Below are 21,694 nucleotides of genomic sequence, written 5' to 3'. Positions count from 1 at the left end.
AGCCTGATACGACAGCAGATGTTAAACACTGAACGGTAGTGGCTAGTTAGGACACAATATTCAAGCTTGATACTGTCTGAATTTGGATTGTGATCACATTTTTTTAAATAGTAGAGGTTTCTGACACAAAATAAATGTCAAGATCTTACAAATCTATTGTGCAATACTGTGCAATTAAAGATTCTTCTAGAAAATTTTCAAAACTTTGAAATTGGAAAAATTTTGAAAAAAACATTTGAACCCCTTAAAAGAATTAGAACTCTTCAAACTTTTGAATCCCCCTTGGAGCAATTACCCACACACTGAATCCCAGCCTTTCCTTTGTAGTATGGAACCTTGTAGTACAATTTTAGAGAGATCCATACTCTTAAACACAAGTTATTGTCTCGAAACTAGACCCTTTTTTGGCCCCTAATTCCTGCACGAATACCCCCAAAACTCAATCCCAGCCTTCCTTTTTGTGATATGGAACCTTTTGGTACAATGCCAGAGAGATCCATAAACTTACACACAAGTTATTGTCCAGATACTACAAAAATGCTTGTTTTTGACCCCTTTTTGGTCCTTAAGGTATTAAATATTGTGGTACAATTTCAGAGTAATTGGAATACTTATACACAAGTTATTAACCTGAAAGTAGAAAAAATGCTTGTTTTGGCCCCTTTTGGCCCCTAATTCCTAAATGATTGGGACCATCATCCCCAAAATCAATCCCAATCTTCCTTTTATGGTATTGCACCTTCTTCTTAAATTTCATAGAGATCCATTGACTTAAACTAAAGTTATTGTCCGGAAACCAAATGTGTCTTAGGACGACGCAGACGACGACATCATACCATTAAAGGATCCCAAAAACATTTTTGCTGTTGTATAAAAACTTAACACTGAGCAATGAACCGTGAAAATGAGGTCAAGGTTAAATAAAATCTGCATCATAAAACATTTCCATACACCAAACATAGTTGACCTATTGCTTAAAGTATAAGAAAAAAGACAAAACACAAAAACTTAACTATATCCACTGAACCATGAGAATGTAGTCAAGGCCAGGTGACACCTGCCAGTTGGACATGTTCACCCTAAAGTCCTTCCATACACTTAATATACAAGACCTATTGTTTATAGTATCTGAGATATGGACTTGACCAACAAAACTTAACCTTGTTCACTGATCCATGAAATGAGGCTGCGGTCTAGTGAAAACTTTCTGACAGGCATGAGGACCTTGCAAGGTATGCACATACCAAATATAGTTATCCTATAGCTCATAATAAGAGATAAATTTACATTACAAAAAATCTTAACTTTTTTTTCAAGTCGTCACTGAACCATGAAAATGAGGTCAAGGACAATGGAAATATGACAGACGGAAACTTTGTAATATAAGGCATCTATATACAAAGCATGAAGCATCCAGGTCTTCCGACCTCTAAAATATAAAGCTTTTAAGAAGTGAGGTAACGCCCCAGTAGTAGCCACTGCTGTATCACTATGCCTATGTCGAGCTTTCTGCGACAAAGGTTGCAGCCTCAACAAAAAAGTACTTACAACTTTAAAGAGAAATCATAGTTCACAGAAAATTGTAATAACTATCAATCAGCAACATAGATCCTCATAATTTGACAATTAGACCTCTAGCACTAAGTTAAGTTTATGAATATACAGAAAATGCTTTCCCAACAAGTCAGTCTAAGACCTAAGATCTCTAAAGACATATATGATATATCACCTGTTTGTAATTCTTGAAGAGTTCATTCTGAGCAGCATTCCCCTGCATGGCATCAGCTACGATGGTCTTGGCCAGAGATTTAGAACTTCCAGGTTTACCCACCAAGAACATAGGAATTCTCAACTCTATACACACTATCATCATAAATACATTCTCCTTTAAAGCCTGATTCTTCGCTATGTTTGGTGCTAAGCTAACACTATCCAAGAACACAGACTGACACCTATAATTATATATAGAGGAATATTTGATCAAATGCTTATTTCTTCACTTTTCTAAAGCTTTTATTTAAAACTCTACATTCTTATTCTATTACTCTTAAAATTTATGTATTTTTTTCGTTACTTTTGCTGAAAATGGGTTAATATCTGAGATTGTTTTCTGTTTCTCTTTCATTGACTCAAGCAATAGTTTCTTATAATTATTATTATAACAATTTTTGTTCTATTCTATCTTGCTTTTTTGTGTTATACTTTTTAATCATTTGGACTATTACAAATCTTGGCCACTATGTAAAAGTCTGTTTATTTTAAATGCTTACTTTGTAATTTCATCATCGATCTGATCAGCCCCTCCTGGTAACACTAAGGGTTGTGTGAAATACATAGCAACTGTATCCCTGTATTCTTTTCTGTTCTTTAAACAGGCATGGTAACAGACTCCAAGGGCAAGCACCAGTGATCTGGTCACATCATCTATTTGCTATAAAAGTTTTATAAATAATTATGAAATGCAAGATTTCTAAGCAGATTATAATCGTATCTAAAATAGCTATGCTTATTTCATTACTCACATATTACAGATGCAACATTTTTATATCCAGGAGTACATATGGTTCTAGGATATATTTAACTTGAAGTAAAAATTCCTTCACAACATTGATGTTGTTATTGTGTTTGGTAGGCAGCTTACTTATGTAGTAATTGTGCCTTAAATTCATATAACATAAATATTATTTATATATACTTTCAGTCTTTAATTTATTTTTAGTATAACGTTTTGCTGAGTAATTATATGAAACTTTGTCAAACATGGTTGACTGAGTTACTAAGAAGTATTTATATTTAGACAGAGAAAAAAACCCACAAATAACAGAAGGTACATGTAATAGGAAAATGAAAAAAAAAAGCAAAGGATAGTTCCTAATGAAATGTACATAATAAATTGATAGATATCATAAACTTGTATAGAAATTTTGTCTGGTTGTTCACCTTTGTGTCATCTGTGATATACTTATAAAAACAAGAATGTGTCCCCAGTACATGGATGCCCCATCCTCACTAGCATTTTCTATGTTCAGTGGACCATGAAAATGTGATAAAATCTCTAATTTGGCATTAAAATTAGAAAGATCAAATCATAGGGAACATGTTTACTAAGTTTCAAGTTGATTGGACTTCAACTTCATCAAAACAACCTTGACCAAAAATTTAATTGAAGTGGGACACATGATGGACGAACGGACAAATGAACAACGAATAAACGCACAGACCAGAAAACATAATGCCCATAAATGGAGCATTAAAAAATATATAACAAGACATGTTATTTAAATGCTACCAATGTAAGGACGTCTCCCACTACTGATGTAGCAAATAAAGAATCCTTAAGTAAGGATTGGTTGTCGTTTACCTTTTCCATAACGGCAAGTTGCGTTAGTTTTTCCAAATAAATTTCCAAAGACATACTGGAATTTTGTGATTCCTCCTTCCCTGACGAGACAAAAACCCACTTCTGTCATTGAATGAGAAATCACCCCTACCTACACCCTTAATCGCCTATTTAGATATATATATATATGTTATATATATCATGATAAACAAAATTCTATAAAAAAAATATTGGTAATGTCTCAAACGGGACTTTATATGGTAAATGACAATATACCATCAAACTTTATTTACTCATTACATGAATGTACAAATGCACAATGTTATATAAAAGAAAATTATTTGATGCAGTGTTTTCCACTTACCTGATAAGATGTTTCACTTTTCCTTATGGGGTTTGTAACATTTAACTGCTAGAGTGTTTCACATTTACCCTACAAGATGCTTCACTTTTCTTGATGTGCTGTTTAACATTTACCTTGTGAGGTGTTTCACATTTACCTAATGGTGTGTTTCACATTAACCTGATGGGGAGTTTCACATTTATCTGATGGGGTGTTTCATATATCTGATGAGATGTTTCACATTTACCTGATGAGGTGTTTCACATTTACCTGATGGGATGTTTCACATTTACCTGATTGGGTGTTTCACATTTACCTGATGGGGTGTTTCACATTTACCTGATGGGATGTTTCACATTAACCTGTAGGATGTTTCACAATTACTTGAATGGGTGTTTCCCATTTACCTGATGAAGTATTGTACATTCACCTGACAAGGGTGTTTCCCATTTACCTGATGAGGTATTGTACATTTACCTGACAAGGGTGTTTCCCATTTACCTGATGAGGTGCTTCTACTTCCATTGATTCATCCCCTGAATCCTCGTCTGAGTCTTCTGCCTCATTCATGTTGTGAAGTCTCCTGAATAATAACTGGTCTTCCCTACTCTGTTTGTAGAACCAACTCATCATCTGTAAAACTCTCTCTACATCCCTCAAACTAACAAAACTACACTCATCCTGAAATACAAATTGATTTTATCTAAATCAGCTTTTATTTTACCAATACATTGTTTCCAGTTTTGGTAACACTTATATAATCATATGACCAGATATTATAACAGAAAATCTGTAGCATATTACGAAATTCTAACATTTCATCAAAATGTGTCCATAGGACACCATTAACTACCATCACTATCATATTTCCATGTTCAGTGAACTGGTGATCAAAGAAAACCATTATTCAGCAAAAACATTTAACACTTGATAATGAAAATGTTGTGCTGTTTCTCCAATGCCCTGCTAACATGTTCAACCCTGCCACAATATGTTAGTGCCTGTCCAAAATCAGGAGCCTGAAATTCAATGGCTGTGTTTGTTGCTGTTTACATTCTAATCAAAACTGTACCTTTTGATCTCTCATAAAATCTTGAGATACAGTGAGTATCTTGCTCAAAGTCGTCTCTATTCCAGAAGGCAGTTCTCCATTTTTTATCTGAAAAATTAATAATGAATGAATCATTTGTATGAAATTATGTAATCATTAAAAAGATAATTCCTGTTAACAGGCACTAATTCATTAAGGATTCTTAACAAGTTCTTAATATGAGATGGATAATATAGGTTTTAATTAAGTTTAGTTCTATGGCAGAAGCAGATGTTTCAATTTCATTTGTGGATTTCTATGTTCAGAAAGTGTTTATTTTCTTTGTGAGTGAAGTGTTAAATTCACATGTGTACACCACAAACGTTAAGATAATGATTTTGTGTAAAGAGCAACACAATACAGGCCTGATTTTTAGCCTTAAAACAGAAATTATTATAACATTGTGAAGTACATACATATCTGACAACCATCTGTTTGATATACATTTCCTCTACATCTGTGTTTAGTTGTCCAAAGTCCCAGACTAGGGGCAGCATACTTTGAGGGAGTGGTTGGACACGGTATACTAAGTGTCTCATTGGAATTCTCCCTGTAAAATATGTCATGGAAAATACATTGCTGATTGATTGATATATTTGTAAAAGGAATCAATAAGCAACCATTTTCCTATATTAAACATAAAATGGAAATCAGAATTTGAAAGCCAATTGAAAGCTACATCTTATAGCTATTAATTTTCCTTAGAATTATACATGTATATAAAGCTGTGGCATCTAAAATTGAACTTGAATAGTATTCTATTATAATTAATTTCTTATATTTCCTAAAACATTGACCATAAAAGTTTTCTGATCATCATACTTCGGTGTATAAAGAAGACATTGTAATATAGTTAGCCAGTCAGTTGATAAAGGAAGACAATTAAATTTTGTGCAATCTTTCAGAATATAAGATAGCTAAGAAGTGTTCACATACCAAGTTTGTCTGTAGTTTTGTCAGAACTAACATAATATCCAAGTCCTGCCTGTTCTAATCTCTTTATCAACTTCTCAGAATGTCTAAATTTTGGATATAAAAAACAAAACAGCTGTAGTTATTTCAAATGCCATACACCTTTGATTTTATTCATCTTTTATATTTCTTTCCATGTATGTTTGAATATACTATTGTTACTTGGATGAAGAGTTGTCTCATTGGCACTCATACCACATCTTCCTATATTTATATACATTTGTTTATAACAAGAATGTGCCCGTAGTACACGAATGCCCCATCCACACTATCATTTTCTATGTTCAGTGGACCATGAAAATGGGATTAAATCTCTATTTTGGCATTAAAATTAGAAAGATCATATCATAGGGATCATGTTGATTAGACTTCAACTTCATCAAAAACTACCTCGACCATTTTTTTTTACCTGAAATGAGACAGACGGAAGGAAGAACGAATGGACGGACCAACAAACAGATGGACGGACGGACAGACCAGAAAACATAATGCCCATAAATGGAGCATAAAAATGTTTAATTCCATAAATTCATCTTTGATAGGTACATAACTTATTATAAATCAAAGCGCTGTAAGCGCTGAAGGCAGTTAACAAAAAACCAAGGCAACCGTAATTATGAAGACTGTGGCAATGTTGCCTCAACATTAAACATTCATATACAGTACATTCATGTTTATCTAATGATTTATTTATTAAGGCAAATAATTTATATGTTATCAAGGTTTCAAAAGCAATGCATATATCAATGTATATTTTTTTATGGTGAGTCTGCAGTGGTACAAGTTCCCAATGATTGCAGTTGTTCTACTTGGTAGTTAACCTTGGTTTTATTTGACTGCTAGAAGTTCAATTTGACTTAGTATGAACATGTAATAGTATGAATGGACTGGTTTCCCTGGAAAGAAAACTGAGTTTGTGTTCTATAGTACAAAAGTTATGAGACACGAATCAGACAAATGTTCACTACAACAGAGATCAAAGGTGAGGTCTGACTCCCATACATATGAATATATATAATTTAAGGGTGGGGATCTCAACGGTTTTCAAGTTCTCAAACAGAGGATTTAGGGGGGAGGGGGCCAGCCCCCCCCCCTTTTTTGGGAAAAAAATGGTTGCTTATATAGGGAATCACTGAAGCGTGACTGGAGGGGGACCCTCTTAGGTCAGTCAGTGGGCCCCACTTATGAAAATTTCTGGATCCGCCACTGGGGGTAGGGTGACCCTATGGACTTCCCCTACATTTCATTTTATTTGTTATATTGTCCCATACATGAATATATATGGTTTAGGGGTGGGGATCTCATTGGTTTCCAAGTTCTCAAACAGGAGGGGTCGGATGACCCCAGGGACTCCCCCTATATTTCATTTAATTAGTTATATTGACCCATACATGAATATATATGGTTTAGGGGTGGGGATCTCATTGGTTTCCAAGTTCTCAAACAGGAGGGTTTGGATGACCACAGGGACTTCCCCTATATTTCATTTGATTTGTTATATTGTCCCATACATGAGTATATATGGTTTAGGGGTAAGGATCTTGACCATTTCCAAGTTCTCAAACAGGAGGGTGAACAGTGACCTCAGGGACTCCCCCTATCTTTCATTTGAATTTTTATATTGTCCCGTACATGAATATATATGGTTAAGGGGTGGCGATCTAAATGGGTTTCAAATTCTCAAACAGGAGGGGGTGGGGTGACCCAAGAGACTCCCCCTATATTTCATCTGATTTGTTATATTGTCCCATACATGAATATATATGGTTTAGGGGTGGGGATCTCGACCATTTTTAAATTCTAAAACAGGAAGGGTGGGGTGACCCCCAGCGACTCTTCCTATATTTCAATTGATTTTTCATATTGTTACAAACATGAATATATATCGTTAAGGGGTGTAGATCTCGACCGTTTCCAAGTTCTCAAACAGGAGAGGGTGGGGTAACTCCAGGGACTCCCCCTATATTTCATTTTTTATTTATTATATTGTCCTATACTTGAATATATGCAGGGGCGGATTCAGACGGGGGAGGGTTGCGGGCTTGCACCCCCTTAAATTTGCAAAGCATGGGTTTGTTCTCAGCTAAATTAAGAATATTCCGATAATTTTACCTCAAATTTTTTTAGCCTCGCTCTGCTCGGCGAAAATTTAAGTTTGCGCCCCTCCGAACCTAAAATCCTGGATCTGCCCCTCATATGGTTTAGGGGTGGGGAGCTCGACCGTTTCCAAGTTATCAAACAGGAGGGGGTAGAGTGGCCCACAGAATGCCACCTATATATCATATGATTTACTTACATTAAGGTATATATAATATAGTTGCATTATTTGTGAAAATAAAGAAAGAAACTTTCAGCTACTTTAATTGACCCTTCAAAATTGAGAAAAACAAATAACCCCTCGAAATTGCAGTAATATGTTTACACTTTAAAAGCATCTCACATGCATTATCATCATTTATCATTTATAAAGAAAATTTAGACTGTGCCCATGAACATGTATATTGTTAGATATACTGTTCCTAGCTGTCACGTTGTATTGGATTTTTAAATTAAAATTTGTCAAAAAGTAATTTTGAGTTTCTGAATAAAAATATTTTTCTGCTTTTTCTTTCTTTTACATATATCTTTTGGTTTACAATACTAGTGTTTATATTCATTTACCATGCATAGATGTATTTTTTCACCTGCTTGGATTTATTTTGTAAATGAACGCCAAACCCGGAATTACTCTTATCCGCTTCCGGAATCGAACCGATTTTGTAACATTTTGTCTTCACGGCCGCCATTGTTATGTGTTTACAATGTTGTTTTTGTCAATCAGATACGATTTTACTCGAATTTATACAATATTTGTCGGCGATTTTCTGTATAAAGCTAGCGGTTGAACAAAGTGAACATCGCCGTCATGAATAATAATGATAAAAACAAGTTATTAGCTCGTTTAATTGGAGACTTTGGTGAACATGGTGAAAAGGTTTGCAAAGTAATTTCTTATTTTCTTTCTCAAGTGGAAGGTGACTACGTCGGGCGTAGCTAGAAACCAACTATCCTAGTCGAAATTCGGCTTTCAAAAGTGGAAGGTCGCGGACCTCGGACCACCGCTAATTTGCACACCTGCCTCCAAATTGAAAAGCTACGAAAATTTCTTTTTCTAATTTGAAATTGCCGCCAACAGCATGAACAGTTGAACTTATTATATAATAGACTACTGACGTAGTTGTACTACGTATTGATGACAAACAATATTCCTACGACTTTTGTCATTTGGGAAATCTAAACTACTTGTCTTAAGAGATTTTCGGCGATTAAATATTTCATACAATTGTTCTTTGACATCTTAGCTAAAAGCACAAGTCATAATGAACTACACAAGGATTCTTAATAAGCACTACTTCCTATGTGTAACTTTAAAACTTTTGGATAAATCGACGATCATTTAAGGTTTTTCTGGTCATATTTTTTGTAATCCAGAATAAAAAGTATTAAAAAAGTGTTCAATTAGTTATATATAACATAGTAGCAAGCTAGATAATAACAATGGCAAGTATTTCAGGATTTATTGGGTAGAACACAAATCTAGGGTGCTCGCATAATGCAGCTTAACTGCATAATAAAATGAAATTGTCTTTGAAAAAAGATTAATAATAAAAGCAATTTTCTGCTACTTTTGTTTTTTCATGTACATGTATAAAGATTGATTGGTTTCCCTCCAAGAGATTTATCACACATGATATCTTCAGTATAAACTAACTTTCTATATGGATTACAAGCTGCCACTATTTTCAGCCTCTCATGAAGATTAATTGGTTTCCCTCCAAGAGATTTGTCACACATGATTTCCTTGATTACACCAATGGCTTCGGTTGTATTCGCTTCATCAAAGAATAATACAGTGTCCATGTTTTTATAATTGGCAGAGTTTTTACTGGCAATTTCTTCTGCTTTCTTCACTTTTCTTATTATATCAGACGGCTTGGTTCCACCATGAACCTGTGCAAAGAAAGAACATAGAAGGTTATCAACGTAAAACACACATAAAATGGTTTTTTTTTCCTACATTTAAATCGCACACCTTTTTAACAAGTGAAACTGCGAGCTACTGCTCACTGATGAAGAGCTACTGCTCACTGATGATACCCCCACCGCAAGTGGATAATTTTACTAGTGTAAAAATATCATGTGTTCGGTAAACAGGAAGTTGTTGAGTGATGAATCTGAAAACACATCACACGGTATAGTTGACTTATTTAAACCCTGAAACCAAATTTCAGAAATCCTTGTATTGTTGTTCCTGAGAAAAATGTGACGAAATTTTCAACTTGGCTATCATGTGTAAAATCATACAAGTGTTTTGTAAACAGGAAGTTGTCAAGTGATGAATCTGAAAACGCATCACACAGTATTGCAGACTTATATAAAACCTGAAACCAAATTTTAGAAACCCTTGTATTGTAGTTCCTGAGAAAAATGTGACGAAAAATATTCATGGGGCAAATGGATTGATGGACTGACGGACAGACAGATGGACAGACAGATGGACGGACAAACTGACAGACAGACAGAGGTAAAACAGTATACCCCTCTTTTTCAAAGCAGAGCGGGGGTATAATAAAAACAGACCTTACTCTTACCTTCATAAGAATCATATTTTCTACTTTAAGTCCTGGAGGTTGTTGTAGTGAACACATAAACTTTATAAGACGAGTTTTACCACATCCTGTCTCTCCCATAATGATAACTGGGATGTTACACCTGAAACAATATTATATATATTGCTCAATAACAAGAATGTGATAATTTTCCTGAGGGGTTGAAAAATGAAACATTTGATATTGGTAAATAGTTTGGCTAAAATTTACTACTAAATGGAATAATACAAGAGATGTTGTGATAGTTGAAATGTTATTATTTAGAGAGCTTGTTTGACTGAATTATTTCAAATTAACAGCATCCTTATAGATTGTTTCATAGTGTGGATCTGATGATATATTCTGATTTTCAATTAAACTTTTCCTTACATAAATCTCAAACATAAATATCTAACAAAATTAAAATATTCAATGTTTGTTACAAGATATTTTACCTGGAGAGAATGTTTTATTACCTGAATCTCATATATATAGCCAGAATTTTCTTCACATTGTCTGTTGTCAATTCATATGTCTCGTCAGGGTCATGCGTATACTCTAGTCCCATCACGTTACACAGTTTATTTATTTTCTCATGTCTGAAAAAGTAAAATTTCCTTTATTAATGCTGGTCTTTTCTTCCATAATAGGTTATTAAATTAACAAATTTTTTAGATAAGTTTGCATTAAGGAAACAAAAGCAAAATGTTGACATGATGGATATACATCGATACCATGAAGAACAAAATCTGAAAGTGAAGAAAGTTTTGAATTTTTCAATGGTTAAGGTATCTTTTTGACGACAACAGGCAATTCCAAATTTTTACATTTAGTCCTATCCATACCATCAAGTAAAAAAAAGTATACTTCATCATAGACAACAAAAACTTCTACTAGAAAAATTCAATGGCGCCTCTGAATTAAGTTTCAAGTTAATCCTTTTAAGATAGCTAGAAATCTATATTGTAGAAAATGCAGTATTTCGCAAACTGACATTAAAAAAACATATTCGAGGTAATCCCCTTCAAATTCCATATTAGCAATGCCTTTAAACCAATCACAATTAAGTGTAATGTAAAGTCACATACCTAGGCAATGCATCAAAGTTCTCAGACAGATTGACCCTGTTTCCAACTAAAGCATCAAACAAGGTATGTTGCATGATAGCTGCCTCCAGAACTTTCCCGGTCTGCTGATCTACCAAGTTACCACTTCCTCTTTCAATGTTGAACCCAAGGAATGTCATGCTGTGATGGTCTGGGTTGAAGAATAAATAAGGATGAGGGCTGAAAAAATATAATATATACTGTACAAAAAATTAAATTAAAGTAAGGGAAAGTTGCTATAATATATCTTAAGTCCATTACCTTTGATCTTTCTCTCTACTCTTATCCTTATTCTATATTTTATTATGATTTCATATTGCACAATTTGGTTCATTTATTATGATAAAACATTACCTAGTTTCCCATGTTCTTCTCATTTTGTATTGTTGTACCACATCGCCCTCCTCCTCTTCATCGCCCTGACTTATCTGCCTCTTTAACAGCTGTATTGGTGATTCTTCACTCACTTCTAACGATCTCGTGGAAAAATCCTGCAAATAAATATTCCATCAAATTACTTTTTCTTAGTATGCACATGTTCTAATTGATGAAAATTTTCCCTGTTAAAATTTCTGAATAGATTTTCACTAATATCTATTGTTTTTATCTATTTTTATGTTAAAGTTACTTAATCTACACTTTTTAGAATAACAGTGAATACAATATTTTATGAAACACTAATAAATTATAATTGGAATGGGTCTATTCCAAATCAAAATACTTCTATTGCCAATAACAATACTAGTAATACATTTTATAATTATTTTTTTTTGTGTCATTTTTTCTTTATAATTTTTTTATTATAACTAATAGGAATACATTTTTAGCATGGCCTTTAAGTTCTAAGCTGATGTTAATAATCACACTCACTCTGGACATCTGTATGAGAAATCTCAGTACAAACTTAGAAAATCCTGGTAAATCCTCGGAGGCAGCTAAACCAACGAAAGCTGACACCTCAAAGTCTCGTAACTGTTTGTTCAGGAAGCTAACAAAATGATACAACTCTGACCAAGATGGATCTCTTATACCACAGTGTCTGAAAAATATAAAGGTCAACAAAATGATACAACTCTGACCAAGATGGATCTCTTATACCACAGTGTCTGAAAAATACAAAGGTCCTCAAAATGATACAACTCTGACCAAGATGGATCTCTTATACCACAGTGCCTGAAAAATACAAAGGTCCTCAAAATGATACAACTCTGACCAAGATGGATCTCTTATACCACAGTGTCTGAAAAATACAAAGGTCCTCAAAATGATACAACTCTGACCAAGATGGATCTCTTATACCACAGTGCCTGAAAAATACAAAGGTCCTCAAAATGATACAACTCTGACCAAGATGGATCTCTTATACCACAGTGTCTGAAAAATACAAAGGTCCTCAAAATGATACAACTCTGACCAAGATGGATCTCTTATACCACAGTGTCTGAAAAATACAAAGGTCCTCAAAATGATACAACTCTGACCAAGATGGATCTCTTATACCACAGTGTCTGAAAAATACAAAGGTCCTCAAAATGATTCAACTCTGACCAAGATGGATCTCTTATACCACAGTGTCTGAAAAATACAAAGGTCCTCAAAATGATATAACTCAGATCAATATGGATCTCTTATACACCAGTGTCTGAAAAATACAAAGGTCCTCAAAATGATTCAACTCTGACCAAGATGGATCTCTTATACCACAGTGTCTGAAAAATACAAAGGTCCTCAAAATGATATAACTCAGATCAATATGGATCTCTTATACACCAGTGTCTGAAAAATATAAAGATTATCAAAATGATATAACTCTTACTAAGATTAATCACATATACCAGAGTGCCTGAATTTATAATACTCCTCATTTATTGAATTAAATGGAGCTATATATTGTCTCATTTTTCTATCAATCATAAACTATATTCTAAATTCCATGCATAAACAATAAATGGGCATCAAACAGGCTGTCTATAGTATTTTATTTATCAATAAAAATATATTAACATCCATATTCCAACAAAAAGTTTCTGTGTTTTTATGCATTCCTCACAATCAAAAGAACACCCATTTTAGCAAGGGTTTTATTGCTGAATAGGAGAAGTCAGGTTGTTTAAGAATATGATTTTTTTAAATTGTTGAACTAGATCAATGCAACATACCCATTATCAGCATATTTGATTTAGTAATTTTTCAGATTCCTACATCCTTTCAAGTCATCAATAAAAAATTTACAAACCTGAGCAAGACAACTAAACAATCCTTTTTATCTCCTTCTGGCTGGCTAGGATTAACACTGTCAAGTTTATTGTTAGTGTCAAGCCTCTTCAGGTATTGGTATGGTCTCTGGAATGTTTTACTCCTGAACTCTATATTATCAAACAATCTATCATGAATTGTATAATCATCAGGCTGCCGTAGGATGTCTAGGCTTTCCTGTGGAGATCTACAGGTTATGTGAGGTAAAATGTCCAGGCAATGGTGCAAACATTTAAATTTCCTTCCCTGTAAATATAAAAAGGATCATTTATTTATGTTTGAGGTACATTAAATTAGAGGCTCTCAAGAGCTTGTGTCGCTCACCTGTATTTACTGATGTTTTGGAAGTGTTGTAAAATAAGAATAACATTATAATTAATAGCATTAAATATTGGATACTATTAGATACTAAAACTAAATACCCCAATGATAATTATGGCCAAGTTTGGTTAAATTTGGCCCAGTAGTTTCAGAGAAGAAGATTTTTGTACAAGATTAAAAAAAAAAAGTTGTTAAATATTGACTATAAAGGGCAATAACTCCTTAAGGGGTCAACTGACAATTTTGGTCATGTTGACTTATTTGGAGAACTTACTTTGCTAAACATTATTGCTGTGTACAGTTTATCTCTATCTATAATAGTATTCAAGATAATAACCAAAAACTGCAAAATTTCCTTAAAATTACAAATTCAGGGGGCAGCAACCCAACAACAGGTTGTCTGATTGGTCTTAATATTTCAGGGCAGATAGATCTTGACCTGATCAACAATTTTACCCAATGTCAGATTTGCTCTAAATAAGTTGGTTTCAAAAATATAAGCCAAAATATACATTTTACCCCTATGTTCTATTTTTAGCCATGGTGGCCATCTTAAATGGTTGACTGGTCATCAGACTCTTTTTTTAAACTACATACCCCTAGGATGATTGTGGCCAAGTTTGGTTAAATTTGGCCAAGTAGTTTCAGAGGAGAAGATTTTTGTAAAAGTTTACAGACGACGGAAGACGGACGCCGACGAACCACAGACACCAAGTGATGAGAAAAGCTCACTTGACCTTTCAGGTAAGGTGAGATAATAAACAGCCACGCCATGAGCGCATGATACGCCCGACGTCTTGTGTGGAAGTTTTATGCAATAATCATAAATAGTTTCTGAGAAAGTTTTAAGCAATTACCATTTATTGCTTTTGAGACACGGTGGGACATGTGAAACCCCCCCACCCTGTTTTTTTTTTACAAATATCACTATAATAAAATTTTGAATCAAACCAAAAAGTATACAGATCTTTAGATTAATATAACAAAGAAGTGTGTACAGTTTCAAGCAATAATCATAAATTGTTTTTGAGATACGGCGCGACATGTAAAAAAAACCCTCCCCTTTTTTACAAAATACTCAATAACTCAAAAATAAAATTTTGAGTCATCACCAAAAAGTATACAGATCTTTAGATTAATATAAAAAAGAAGTGTGTAAAGTTTTAAGCAATAATCATAAATCGTTTTTGAGATACGGCACGACATGTAAAAACCCCCTCCACCTTTTTTACAAAATACTCAATAACTCAAAAATGAAATTTTGAATCATCACCAAAAAGTGTACAGATCTTTAGATTAATATAACAAAGAAGTGTGTAAAGTTTTAAGCAATAATCATAAATCGTTTTTGAGATACGGCGCGACATGTAAAAAACCCTCCCCCTTTTTTACAAAATACTCATTAACTCAAAAATGAAATTTTGAATCATCACCAAAAAGTATACAGATATTAAGATTAATATGACTAAGAAGTGTGTAAAGTTTTAAGCAATAATCAAGAATCGTTTTTGAGATACAGTCCACATGTGAAAAAAAAACACACCCCTATTTTAGTTACAAAGTGCCGTAACTCAAAAAGTTTAAATCTTATTTTCACCAAAAAGTATACAGATCATTTGACCATCATAAAAAACAACTATATTAAGTTTCATGAAATTTAGATAAGTCGTTCTCAAGTTACGGTGCGACATGTTTACGCCGGACAGACAGACGGACGGACGGACAGACGGATGGACGGACAGACAGACAGACAGACAGACAGACAGACAGACAGACAGACGGACGGACGGACGGACGGACACCGGACATTTGTATACCATAATACGTCCCGTCAAAATTTTGACGGGCGTATAAAAAATAATAATGATCTCTTCGTGAACAAAAAGTATGGTGAAGGTCTGAATAACTGAGGAAAACCCATACGATTTGGATAAAAAAGAAAAATAAGAGGTGCATAATTGCATGACATAGTTAAGATTGTAAGAAACTTTCACCGATTGATTGATTGTTTCTTGCTTAATGTCCAGTTGCAAATATGTCATGCATATTCTGTACAAGAAAGTTTCATTAAACTCTGATCAGTTTTTTAGGAGTTACTGGAACAACTTAGCCTTACCTCTTGAACATGTGCATCTGTATCTCTAGCTAGTAGAGGCATAGACTCAATAATGTAGTAGTCCAACTCAGATCTCCTCCATACATATCCAGAACTATGGCCTATACATCCAAGTATCAACAACTGGAATAGGAACACATCCACTCCTTCTTGGACCTAATTCATATAAAAAATACACAAATAGAAAAATTATGATTTTAAAATACTAGAATCAAAAATGTTATCACATCATTCTCTCCCAGTGAGATGCCAAAGTAATTCTAATTTTGCTAACCACATGAGATATATCAATGTGGAATAGTGTGTTAAAGCTTATATAATGAAATGTATCAATATGGAATATTGTGTACTAACCACATGAGATATGTAGATGTGGAATATTGTGTACTAACCACATGAGATATGTAGATGTGGAATATTGTGTACTAACCACATGAGATATGTAGATGTGGAATATTGTCTAAGTACTAACCACATGAGATATATCAATGTGGAAGTGTGTCAACAATCTTATCTCATGAGATATATCAATGAAGAATAATGTGATTTTGCTAACCTCATGAGATATATCAATGAGGAATATTGTGATTTTGCTAACCTCATGAGATATATCAATGAGGAATATTGTGATTTTGCTAACCTCATGAGATATATCAATGAGGAATATTGTATTTGTTCTTACCTCATGAGATATATCAATGTGGAATATTCTTGGTCTGTATTTCTGTGGAGGTAAAATTTCCTCCCTGAAAACATCCATTATTTGATCATTATTTAATGTCTTCTCATGAAGTGGAATAGTGATACTGTTCTGTGCGGGTGAGACTTGTTTCACTAAACTTTCTACCATTCTTTTCTTGTACAGGGACTTCCCCACACCTGCCCTCCATGACTTTACAACACGAACACTGCATCTGAAATAGGGTACAATAACATTAATGCCAAAGAAAAATCTTAAAGACCATCAACAGTATCTAATCAGTGTGTGTTACTCTCCAAATCTCACTTTTTGTTTGTAATTTTGTACCTTTCATAATCTACAGTTGAGGCTGGTGTCCATTCTTTGTCTGATTTGTCCACTTTAAATTTTGTCAGGAGATATTTCCTGACCATGTTGACATCTGTATGTAATGGGGGTTTGTGGTATTTGTCTAGAGCAGCTACTATTCTGGATCTGTACTCATTCTCACTACTACATATAACTACCAATCTATATTTTATACCTGCAAAAAGAGAAATAAATAATGAACACAGAAACAGTTCATATGTCAATATAAACATGCAAGGACTTCTAATAAAAGCTTGTTCACTGTAAGAGGAGTGAGGCAAGTGGATCAGAGTACACTTATTACTTTAGAGTTCAATCTTTGATTTTCTGTGTGGTATTTTGTGGACTTAAATATTGATGTTTCTTCATCTTTTTCTTTTTTCAATGGTTTTGTCATCTTCTTATTTTCTTTTACAAGATAAGCCTAACTAATTCCTTATATTAATAATTGATATGAAACACACAATTTTCACTCCTAAAATAATTTATGTTTCTTGAAATCACAAAAGTGTAGGTAAATGTTACCTTTACTGTCAGCTTTCCTGAGATGTCTCTCTAGTGAGTTCTCTCCCTTGTCACTCACATCGTAATTAAGCAGATCAGCATTCACTAGACAATACACTCTGTCATTGTTGGCAAATAATGCTCGTCTCCAGAAAATTTCAATCTGCAGGAAACAATCATTTGAAAAAAAAAATGATTTTTTTGTAAAGTTTTAAAATATGAAAAGAATTAAACCTAAATAATATATTGTATCAACATAGAGGCTCCAAAGGAGCTTTTCTTGTTCACTTAGTCTATTTATGAAAAAAACAACACAAATAGTCATCATACTATAAAGCTATATCATACAAACATACATAAGAAATAAGAATCACAAATTATATATGCAGTGGCAGATCCAGGGGTTGGAACCCCCCTTTTTTTTGGACCGATCAATGCATTTGAATAGGGACATTCCAAAATATTTTATATTTCAAGATTTATTTACCATATCCAGAGTAGTACTGGGTGTACAAAGCAGAACTTCTTCAGATTGTGGTAAAGGTCTGTCCACTTCATGACTGTAAACTGATAATACTGTGTTGTAGATATCACCTAAAATATATAGATACATTTCAAAATGTGTTCTTTCTTCATTTTTTTGAGAAAAAGTAACATCTTGATGAATTACTTGATACTTTATATTTGTGTCGTTTAAAGTTAATTGAAAGCATTGTAAATAAAGGCAGAATACCGAGAAGTACTGTGAGCAACAACCCCAATCCCCTCCCCCTCTAGGCGTCCTCATTGAATATACCCATGCTAAATATATAAAAAGTGAAAATTTTCTTTTTACAGCAAACAGGAAAAATAGTATCAAAGGCACTTAATCTGGGTCACGCTATGGCATAGCAAGATTAGCTGGCAGTTTAACAAAAAGCTATCACTTGTAGTTGCTGAGAAAAAGGAGACAGAAAAGATTTATAGACAAATATCATTACACAACATTTCTGGCTGGTTTTATAGACATATTCCTTTCACACCTGGCAGGTGTGCTCTACTCAGTTTTTCAGGATTGTCAGTTTTCCTACCTACGGTCAGTGGTCCTCTCTGGGGACTTTTTCTAACAATAAAAGTTGACAGCCACAAAACAGCACTATAGAACTGAAAGTGGCATTAAACACCAATCAGTCAATCAAACAATCAATCAACATAGACAAATTCCAATACATTTGTTAAATATCAGATATTTTTTCATCTAGCTATTCAAATACATAAGAGACTTACTTTGAGGACAAATTAACAAGTTTGGTTCTCCTGCAGTAAAGCATGGTAGTAATGTCCTGTTTACAGTAAAGTTATCTGAAACAAATATCAAACAAGTTGGTCTTCATTTAAAATTAGAACTGATGCCTTTAAAAAATTACTAATAAATTCTTATATACAAATTCAAACAGGAAATACATTATACACTATTGTAGTTATTGAACCATTTTCATGTACTTTGATGACTGCTTTCTTTAGTTTCTCTATTATCAATCTAACCTACATGGTAGACAACTCACTTTTCAATTTCTATTTAGACAGGAACATGGAGCAAAAGCATTGACAACAAAGATATTTTCACATAATGTTTTTATAACATTTTCATATCTGACTTGAAAATTTAGCTGGTCGAAGCTGTGCTCTATGTTTCCTAGGCCTTAAGTTGGTAGAAAACTTGCAAAAATCAATATTGTTGGTCTATTTTGGATGAAAAACATATGTTCTATTTAACTTTCTCAAATGTCTTTTCATATGCTAAGTTTTTATTTTTTTCTTGAAACATTGAATTTAATAATTGGAGTTAAATATGGCCATTACATGAATTACTCTTTTATATGTATAAAAACATGTATATACCTTGCTCATTAAGCCTATTAAGAATGATGCCCAGATGTTCTACACTGAGATAATCAGACACACTTGATGAAATGGACACTAGGAATGTCTTCCACAAGTCCTCTAAAGTTTTAATCAATTTGTCAACAGAATTCTCTCTACAAAAATATTAAAATAATGATTGATTTTCAGTATAATGACTTTTGACCTGTAAAATAATAATGATCAAAGAGTTCTTTACTTTTAATCAATGCATCATCAAGCCATGTAAAGGGATTTTACATTTATTTCTTTTTGAAAACGAAACCTGATGAATCTGATGTAAAATTTAAAAAAAAATGATTTTTTTACATTTTGTTTTCAGTTCCTTAGAATTTAATGGAAAACATTTGATTTCAATAAAAATTTAAAAAACATTGAGTGGAATAAAGGTTAATTATAATTTGAAAGGTAGTTTCATTTCATCATTTGCATATGTAAAGTATATATTAATGACTTATTTAAAAAAAAAAATATAAACAAGAACGTGTCCATAGTACAAAGATGCCCCACTCGCAGTATTATTTTCTATGTTCAGTGGAACGTGAAATTGGGATAAAAACTGTAATTGGATTTCAACTTCATTCAAAACTACCTTGACCAAAGACCTGAAGTGGGACAGATGGACGAACACACCAATGGAAGAACGAATGGACAAACGAATGGACAAGAAAACATAATGTCCCTCTATTATCGTAGGTGGGGCATAAAAACAATTTTTTACCTGGATCCCACTCCAACAAGTTGATTAACAAGGCCCTCAGTTATAGAGGCTAGAGACTGGTCTGTTTGTGTCCATCCATGGAAATCTGGAACTTCGTCACGTGCCGTCTCACTCATGCTTTCTTCTTCTGTTCCATATTCATCTTCATTGTCCATACACCAAACAATTCCTGATTATAAATATTCAGTTATCAGAGAATCAAGGCTTATATCCTATTATTTGCAACATTAATTTTCAGAAATCATGAAAAAAAAGGATGTACTTTATAGGTTAGGTTTAGTTCCTTAACTATTGCTCTTCTGACTTATAGTTTCAATTTGAAATTATATATTTTTTAAATTTCACCTAATTACTTATTAAAACATGTTTCTTTACAAATTCATTGTATCTAAAAAAAAATAAGTATGGCAGGTTTACAGGGTGGTAAAGAGTTAGATTTGTTTCCTTAAACTTATTGTGAACTGATTCTCATGAAAGGTTCTGTTTCCTGGTACATTGTATCTATGATGAGTTTATTTTCATTTGCAATAATTCAACTCTATTTTTCTAACACATTGGTTTAATTTCAACTTCACTTTATTAATTGTTCAGGCATGAATGCCAAACTTTACCTCCATCTATATCATCAGCCTCTACATGTTTTAAAGCTTCTCTGGCTAACCCTAAGGGGTACCCTGATTTTGTCATTTCATTGAAAAATGTCTGAGTTTTTAAATCATCTGATACTTCTTCTTTCTCCTCATTTTTATCTTTCTCTTCATCTTCTTTCTGTGTTTCCCTCTCAGTGTCAGCTCTATCAACATCAAGTTTGGCAGCAGACATGGCTTTAACAAGATCGTCCTTTGTACATCCATGTTTTACTGCAGACAGCAATGGATAAATTACAGCAGCTGGTTCCTGGGCAGATCCTACCTTGACAAGTTCCTGTTGTAAAATCACCATTTGATCTATTGTTAAGAAATTCAGACAGTAATACTTTTCCCGCTTTTGGTCAATATAGTCCAGCCATTTCTCATGGCATTGCTCCAGAAATCTGGCGAGTTTTGGAATGATAAAACTGACATCATGGTTTTCCTCATCAATTCTACCTTTTAACGTATGCCTGTCCTCTCCAAATCCAAAGTTTATAAAAGCACATGCTTTAGTCTTTTTGTCACACAGAAATTTCACATGCCAATGTGAAAATAACACACATCCTTCAGTTACCAGTTTTTTGTAAATATTTCCAAGTCTTACAACTGAATCTAAGATCTGAAAAAAAAAATATATATAGGTACTTGCAACAGATACATTACAGAAAATTCAACAGTCATATTCTAAAAAACATTAAATACACATTAACAATAG

General features: G+C 33.5%; 1 protein-coding gene across 1 annotated transcript in view; it reads right to left on the bottom strand.

Annotated features, from left to right (window-relative positions):
- Positions 1-21,694, bottom strand: part of LOC139525343 (E3 ubiquitin-protein ligase rnf213-alpha-like) — a 163,452-nt gene that overhangs the window by 75,054 nt on the left and 66,704 nt on the right. The window contains exons 29-50 of the mRNA XM_071320553.1: positions 20,959-21,598; positions 20,348-20,516; positions 19,606-19,742; positions 18,991-19,065; positions 18,212-18,318; positions 17,746-17,887; positions 17,200-17,395; positions 16,855-17,086; positions 16,173-16,328; positions 13,716-13,981; positions 12,350-12,518; positions 11,834-11,970; positions 11,462-11,659; positions 10,850-10,972; positions 10,377-10,497; positions 9,497-9,735; positions 5,710-5,792; positions 5,190-5,323; positions 4,756-4,842; positions 4,185-4,364; positions 2,271-2,431; positions 1,730-1,952 (exon numbers count right to left, since the gene is read on the bottom strand). Coding sequence (XP_071176654.1) covers positions 1,730-1,952; positions 2,271-2,431; positions 4,185-4,364; positions 4,756-4,842; positions 5,190-5,323; positions 5,710-5,792; positions 9,497-9,735; positions 10,377-10,497; positions 10,850-10,972; positions 11,462-11,659; positions 11,834-11,970; positions 12,350-12,518; positions 13,716-13,981; positions 16,173-16,328; positions 16,855-17,086; positions 17,200-17,395; positions 17,746-17,887; positions 18,212-18,318; positions 18,991-19,065; positions 19,606-19,742; positions 20,348-20,516; positions 20,959-21,598 — 3,975 coding nt within the window. The remainder of the gene's footprint in view (positions 1-1,729; positions 1,953-2,270; positions 2,432-4,184; positions 4,365-4,755; positions 4,843-5,189; positions 5,324-5,709; positions 5,793-9,496; positions 9,736-10,376; positions 10,498-10,849; positions 10,973-11,461; positions 11,660-11,833; positions 11,971-12,349; positions 12,519-13,715; positions 13,982-16,172; positions 16,329-16,854; positions 17,087-17,199; positions 17,396-17,745; positions 17,888-18,211; positions 18,319-18,990; positions 19,066-19,605; positions 19,743-20,347; positions 20,517-20,958; positions 21,599-21,694) is intronic.

Source organism: Mytilus edulis, chromosome 5 (genome assembly GCF_963676685.1).
Source record: "Mytilus edulis chromosome 5, xbMytEdul2.2, whole genome shotgun sequence".
Taxonomy (NCBI): Eukaryota; Metazoa; Mollusca; class Bivalvia; order Mytilida; family Mytilidae; genus Mytilus; species Mytilus edulis.
The sequence above is the reverse complement of the archived record's forward strand: the minus strand, read 5'-3'. Positions and strand labels throughout refer to the sequence as shown.